The sequence below is a fragment of the Phallusia mammillata genome, chromosome 8 (genome assembly GCF_965637545.1).
Source record: "Phallusia mammillata chromosome 8, kaPhaMamm4.hap1.1, whole genome shotgun sequence".
NCBI lineage: Eukaryota > Metazoa > Chordata > Ascidiacea > Phlebobranchia > Ascidiidae > Phallusia > Phallusia mammillata.
Window position 1 is genome coordinate 10,196,381 of NC_137259.1, and position 7,559 is coordinate 10,203,939.

Genomic DNA, 7,559 nt, shown 5'->3' on the forward strand with positions numbered 1-7,559 from the left:
ATATCAGACAATTTATGTGTTATTTTCCTCTACCCACAGTATCATTTTGGACACAAACTGGCTCCACAGGCTTTATTGCGTAACAATAGGTTGGACAACTTGTGTTTGATAGATAGACTTTAGTTTGGACTGACGAACCGGCGGTGAAAAAAGAGGTTCAATACATTCAGCCGACTTTTTTCCGCAGCTTAATTTATCAATTTATATTTACATAAAGAACACTCTGGTTAGGATATTCTCTACTCATAGTGAGGTTTGCATCGGGTTTATCTTGCTACACACACATGCAATTTAGTGCCTTTCACATCTGACACCATCAAGGAGATTTTCTTTTGTCTTGAATTCCGGTTGAAATTGTCGGCAACAAGGCATCCAAACCATGACCGCTTGACATTTTTGACAAATAATTTTATTTTCTTTAACAGAGTATGCGATAATAAAGTCTTGTTTACACTTAGACAAAAGTTTTCTTTGTTGCAACTGCAGAAAATCACATAAGCTTTAGAACTTGCTGTTTGGTAATGATACGGGGCTTGTTCGAGCTCGTTTTTGGATTGCTGCCTTGCGAAATGTATTCCGTTCCCGTTTACAATCATTGGGGCCTTCAGGGATTTCCGGAACAGGTTGAGATCCGTTTCCGTTAGCTTGGTTCATTTCCAAGTCTCTATCGCAGATTAATGCGTCCGATGTTATTTTTCAGCGACCTGACAATATGTGACTAGAATTAAATGCGAATTTTACTTGTACTTAAGCATATTTGGTAAGCAAGAAAGTAAAATCACCTTGTGTTATACACAGGTGCGGCGCGCGACCTTATTTTGGCATGTGTATTTGGCCCCACAGTAACAAAGGTTGCACACTCCTGATGTAGAATATGCTATTTGTAGGTTTCAATTGGTGTGTTTTACCTTGTAGTCCCAACATTTTACCCGCTCCACTAGCCCCCTAAATCAGGTGAATTTTCTAAAGAACGTCGGAATTAAATAAAATTTTTAGGTTTTTGAACATACTATTTTAAGTCCTTAAATGTTGTGTTTTGCCCTGTAGCACCACAATTTAACCAACTGGCCCCTAAAATGGGTGACTCTTTTAACAATGTTCAACTTGAATGAAAATTGGACAGCTTGTAGAATTTGCTATTCATAGGTGTCTATTTTTTTTGTTTTACCCCATTATGCGACTATTTATTTTCTTTAAAAAAGAACGTTAAATAGGACATACTTCAAACAATATCTGAATTTGATTTGTATAGTTTGTAGGCCTACTCTACAATATAGTATTCTTGTTTAAGCCCCCACGCTATGTTTTACCTTACAACACCCGACTTTCTCATGGTTTCACATACGCTTCATTTTTAGATAATTTTAACGCTAAAAGAAAATTTTCATTGTTTTGCCCGACACATCAAGGAATGTTGCCAAATTTTTGTCGTGTCGACAAGCTAAGTTAAAGGTTGTGTTGTTTCGATAAGTCTATCTGCACAATAGTGATTTAAACAAACTAAGGATGACAAAAATACAGAGGTCATGCTGATCGCAACAATACCGGATTATTTTACAGATGACCAGGGGTAGACTAAATCCAATGTCAATGAGAAAACATGACAATCGATAAAAGGTGTCAAAATGGTCGATTATGTGAGGTGGTCCCTACGCGGGCTGCTTTCTCCATGGAAACCTGTTGCAATCAATAATATAAAGTGATCAAGACTCATCGTATGTTCCTTGGTTGTTTCACACTTGTCTTTTACATGCATTTAACCAAACCAACAAATCCCCTAGTAGCATTTTTTAATTCCGAAATTGATACCTATCACAGACATGGAGAATATAAACAAATGTTCGAAGGTTAACCTCATGACCAACTGTTGCCATTTCCGCCTGCTTGCACTCATTCGCTTTCTTTTGTTTTTGGCGGTCGATTGGACATGATTTTTCCCTGAGGAACAATTCGAAGCGGTTGAACCCGAACAACTGTAGTCAAGAGTAGAGATTTATGTACACAAAATTACAAAACAGCATTGTGGAAATATCTACGTAAATATTTCTGACATTTTTTACTAATTTTCTTTTTAACAGTTTTTACAATACGCAACCGTAGCTTATAATCTTGCGTGGTAGGTAGGTTTTGACCCAGGAATTAAAGTCGGGCAAAACGGAACAGATGGCGGCGAGCGCCCTTTCTCTTTTGTAGCGTGGATTTATTTGGCAGTAACTAACGCTTATTTTGTTTGTTTGCATTAGTGTAGTTGTTGTAAGAGTGTTAGCTTTGTTAACAGAAAACTTTATAGTACTTGCAAATGTAATCTGTGATTAATATTGAGTAGCCTACCCGCCTGCAGAAAACGTTATTTTTAATTTCAGCGACTATCACCAAAACAAACCTTTTTTGTTTGTATTTGGACTTTTACAATAGGCTCTTGTTAAATTTCAATTTTAATGATTTAAACAAAAATAAAAGAGACAAATTGCAGCTTTATTAATAGCTTTGCTCGATGCCAGATTGTTAAAGAGTCGTCATGTCTGGTTGTACGAACACGTATAACAGTAGTGTTGAATGAGTCGCATGAAAAAGTTTTTAGTTTTTACCGATGGTATCTGCTTGAAGAATAAATAATGTAAAAGATGCCCAGTTTGTGATTGAAAATTCGAGTGACAAAAATTTACCAAAACGACTGCGATGCATGGTTAGCAATGAATAATGTAATAGTCGATTTGGCCTGTTTTAAAGTCGACAATTCTTATTAGGTCGTTTCAGTAGGTGTTTAACGTTTTTATCTTGCGCACGATTTCGTGAATAAGTCGTATTAGTTCAATGAGGCTAGTTAACATAGGTTTCTTTATGGTTGTAGTTGCGGTTGGCATCTAGCTCATAGTAGGAGGAATGAAAAACAAAATGTCTTCTCTTATCAACAGTATTGTGCCGAAGAACTTGGGCCAACAGATGAACTACACACAAAATGAAAAGATTACCACAGCAACTGATAATGGGGAAACGACAATCGTATCCCGCCGAAACGCTTCGACCTCCGATGAAATCGTTTCGTTTTATGCTACTGGCAAACTCGACGAATTTTTAGATCAATCAGATGATGAATTTGCGTTTCATGAAAATGAAGATGGGGATGACGGCATTGTCCTGGATGGAGATGATGAAGGTGAATCACTAGCAGACCTTCATTACCCTTCTTTCTTGCCTACTCAACGAAACAAAATTCCAACACACCAAGAATCTGATGCGAAACCTTCTGTTTCTTACCGCAACAGAAACAACAAATCTGAGAATGTCGTTATAGCCAGCAGTTTAAACTCTGAATTTGATGATTCGGGTGTTGGATGTAACGCTACCGAACATGAGACAAGCTCATTTGATGCAACGCAGATAACTTCTCATTTAGATTCTCACACAACAAACGACGTTTTGTTTTCGTTACTTTCATCGGAAACAACTTTTAAAGGTATTTAAAAACTATGCAAAACCATTTTTAAAAGTGCTTGCAATTGAAAACTTATAATCGACTTTATAGAGCCATTAACAATGCAATCACGTTTTGTGAAAAATCGATTTTTGCCACTAACTATCACATGTTTGTCTAGACATTTAACTGGCTGACACTGTTGGCTGGGATTAGTTTGTTAGTTGAGGTAAATATTTCTGCTGGCAAGAATGCTTTGCAGAATATCCTTAACTGTTTTACTGAGCCGACAAAACAGAACATATCATCTAAAATTTATAAGGCGTTAGTGAGTCTTGAAAACCCGATGGCCATTTGTCCGCGTAGATTTCGTTCAATGGACAGCCGTCACACTGCATTTTATAAATATTTTATTGTTTGAAAGCACTTGACGCCTGGAGTGGCAATAAAATCACTCTTTAAACGTACAATATAGTTCAATTTAAATATATTTTGCGTTTGGAAATTTAACTTATCCACCGCGCTTCACATAAAACATGTGCAAATATTTGTTAGGTGAATGGCACTGTTTGATTCGTGTATGAAACAAAGTAACGTTAGGTACTCGTCAGAAGTTCAGCGACATCCGCTTACTTCATTGATTACAACTAATTTGTTTGTTTGTGTGCCCAGTGACACCTTCCTTGTTTATTTACTCCCCACGAGGTTCCAGTACAACTTTTAAGTAGGCGAAACGGAAAAAGGACGGACAGTGCGTGTTCGAATATATAAACACCAGCAAAATGCTTTTCTGTCAAAAGTTAACTGACTTATTTACCTGAAGTTAAAAAAATCACTTGACATTTGATCAGAATCTGAAAATGGGAGTTACTTCGTTTTTCGAGGGGTGCAATGTTACAACAAGTAAATTTAAAAGTTTTGTCAATAACACTGCTCAGACCTGCAAATATACCAGTTTGAAGCGGCAATGTACCATTTTTTCTAGTCATGAATTGTACGGCATTTTATCATCTCTTTGTAAGTGCGTTCATGTCTTAGGTCATACAAGTACTAATTATTTTTACAACAAAATGTTTTTTAGCTGAGATTCCGAAATGCACCGGATGCGATTCGCATATATTTGATCGGTACATTTTGAAAGTTCAGGAGCGGCCATGGCATGCAAACTGTCTGAAGTGTTCCGAATGTGGGTCTCAATTAACAGACAAATGTTTCTCTCGTGGGAACACTGTGTATTGCAAGGAGGACTTTTTTAGGTAAGTCGAGTTTGTGTTAATTTTTGTTACCGTGACAATTGAGATTTTTTTTTCAATTTAGGCGACATGGAACAAAGTGCGCATCTTGCCATCAGGGTATCCCTCCAACCGAAGTTGTACGCCGCGCTCAGGACAACGTTTACCATTTAGAATGTTTCCAATGTTTCATGTGCCAGCAGGAGCTTGGCACAGGTGACCAGTTTTATCTCCTGGACGACAACCGCCTAGTATGCAAAAAAGATTATGAACAGGCTAGAGCACGAGGTATGTTAGAAATTTGTTTTTGCATATTCATTAAGTCACCTTTTCTTAAGATAATTGTTTGCTTGACCCAGAATTGTGGGGGGTGTTAACACCTATGGGCAGAAAATTAGAGATAAGAAACAGCCTTTCTCTGAAGCAAAAGCCAACATCCCGTCGCCTTGAACGTCCCACATATCAAACCGTTATTTCCCAATGGAGCACTTCTGAACATTTGCCGCCGATCGATATCAAACGTCGTTTATCCGATTAACCGGCCGCTTGGGTTCAAAAAAACTCTTGTGCTGAAAGATGTGCCACTTGCCAACCCTGATCCATAAATCGATAAATGTTGTAGATTAACGGCTCAAACAAAAAGACATTTAGAATGCTTCATTTGTTTAGACAAATTCGCTTTGACTTGAAAATGCGCAAACTTTGCAGATATCGACGTCGAGAACGGTTTGAAGCGACCACGAACAACAATAACTGCAAAGCAACTGGAAACACTGAAAATCGCCTACAATCAAAGTTCTAAGCCCGCAAGACATGTTCGAGAACAATTGAGTGCTGAAACCGGCTTGGACATGAGAGTTGTTCAGGTATGATTTTAATCAGCTGTTGCATGCTGTGATAAAAATTCCCATCTCTACTTCACGTTTCAACGGACGGGACTCGTAACAATTAATGAAGACGTATTTAGAATTTGAATAGTTTTACATGACCTAATACTAGGTTCCCAACGTATAAGCTTTGTCTCGAGACATTCTTGGCATAGCACTTTTCGTTGGTTTGCCTGATGGTAGGCCTATACTATACGTAAAAACAAATTCTGGTAAACCATAAAAGACCGAATGAACCACGGCCCCAGATAGGAAAAACTTTTGCTAATGCGAGACGTTTTGTGCCTCCAATTCAAAGGGTCATGGCTTATAGATTGACCATTGCATCAAAAGAATCATCACCAACCTTTTCAGCTTCAAAGAAACAGAAACTTTGGTATTTATGAACCCTGGAGCGGCGCACCAGTTGCACGCCTTCGCTTAGGGCCTGGAGCGCACTATTCACATAGTAAATAGTTACGATATATGTCGCTTTTAGGTGTGGTTCCAAAACCGAAGAGCAAAGGAAAAAAGGTTAAAAAAAGACAACAGTCGTCAAAGATGGGGGGATTTTTTTCGCAATGCCAGTCAAAACAACTCTTTGCATACTCCCGTGCCGAACATAAACCAAAAACGTCATTCACACGGTTCACAGAGTTTGTCTCTGGTGACAGATGAAAAAAGTGAAATAGATGGCAGTTGCATGGCACATATACCAGGTTGGTAACATGTTACAAAGTGCTATATTTGTGGTGGATTAAAAAAAACACTTTAGATTATCTCAGCTGTAATTTACCAAATTACAAGGAACTTACAACTTCCATCAAAACAAAACGTTAACATTTAAAGGTAACAATTCGGCGAGTGTCGGAGTCACGCTTCCATGTTCGTCAGATCCTGCACAAGAGTTTCTTGTTAGTTATACTCCGTCGCACGCAACATATGTTACCTCGAATCAAGCTTGTTTATCTCAATTGGAGGATACAAAAGGTCCTCAACTCTATTCTGAATCCGAAAGTTTTAGAGCTTTGTACGCTATAACAAGTACGAAGAACCGCTCATTAAAAACAGGCAAACGAAGTGAAACATTTGAAATGGCAAACAAAAGCAGTCAACTAGTTAACGGTGACGGTTTTACTTCAGCTAACAATTTACACTTCACCTCTAATTACGACTCTGTAAGAAATGAATCTGACGGATGCTCTAACAGCAGCGCCAAATCAAACATTAGTGACATTTCATCAAGTCCAACTTCTTGGCTGGGAGAATTTGATCAGGTTCAAAACTTTTAATAAACTAAGTTTACTTACTGCCTGAAAAATCAACCGTAGTAAGCGACTACTAGCTGAATCGTCGACGATTACATGTACTGAAACAGAATTTATTTATGTATCTATTCTGTGCATTTCGTTTTGTTACCATATTGTGCAAATCATTTCTTTCAATCCTTCCTGTTCATTCCAGATGGTTTACATTTTTTTACTGTAGCCTCCAATTACGTCGTATGTGTCAAAACTGCAAGATTTATCGTTTATTTGACTATAAAATATTATCGCATACAGTAAAAAAGTTTCACTGGCTTATTTCTTCACACGGTAAAAAGTACACGTTGCCTACGTTTTAGTCGTTCGATTAAACTAGTGTTGCAGCATTTCGAGCATTTACTTAAACACGTTTTATAGACATGTTTGGTTAAAAGTTGAATAACTGAAAACCTACATACCAATGAAACAACGATTTGACATCGAAACTAAACTTTTCGTGAGATATTCATTGCGATCAGCCCTAAAGGCTTCATTCCTATTGGCTGGGATTTCGGGACTAAATGGGAAAATCCCGGGATCAGGCTTCCACAGCTAAGTAGCTAGTTGATGGACCTGACATAATGTCCCCAAAACGCCTTGTTTAAAACAGCCCCAAAACGTTTCAATTGTCTATTATTGTCTATTGTGTTTGTTGTCTTGGTCTTTCCTGGGGCTTCAATGTATTCGGATTAGGGCCGGGTTTCGGACTTGTACTTTCGGGTACGGGCCAGGTTCGGGCTCC

General features: G+C 38.1%; 1 protein-coding gene across 1 annotated transcript; it reads left to right on the forward strand.

The window, feature by feature from the left end:
• The first annotated feature begins 2,416 nt into the window (after nt 1–2,416).
• Nucleotides 2,417–7,164, forward strand: LOC145205335 (LIM/homeobox protein Lhx3-like). Its single transcript, XM_080078027.1, has 6 exons — nt 2,417–3,457; nt 4,497–4,671; nt 4,733–4,935; nt 5,356–5,513; nt 6,013–6,232; nt 6,363–7,164. Exons 1-6 carry the CDS (start codon nt 2,884–2,886, stop codon nt 6,803–6,805), a joined length of 1,773 nt encoding a protein of 590 aa, XP_079934153.1. The 5' UTR covers nt 2,417–2,883; the 3' UTR covers nt 6,806–7,164.
• The last annotated feature ends 395 nt before the right edge of the window (nt 7,165–7,559 follow it).

Excerpts from the sequence above, each read along its gene's own strand:
- LOC145205335 (XM_080078027.1), top strand. The coding sequence starts at position 2,884 with ATGAAAAACAAAATGTCTTCTCTTATCAACAGTATTGTGCCGAAGAAC. Across the intron at positions 4,672-4,732 it reads TGCAAGGAGGACTTTTTTAG|GCGACATGGAACAAAGTGCG; the intron begins GTAAGTCGAGTT and ends TTTTCAATTTAG. Across the intron at positions 6,233-6,362 it reads TTGCATGGCACATATACCAG|GTAACAATTCGGCGAGTGTC; the intron begins GTTGGTAACATG and ends TAACATTTAAAG.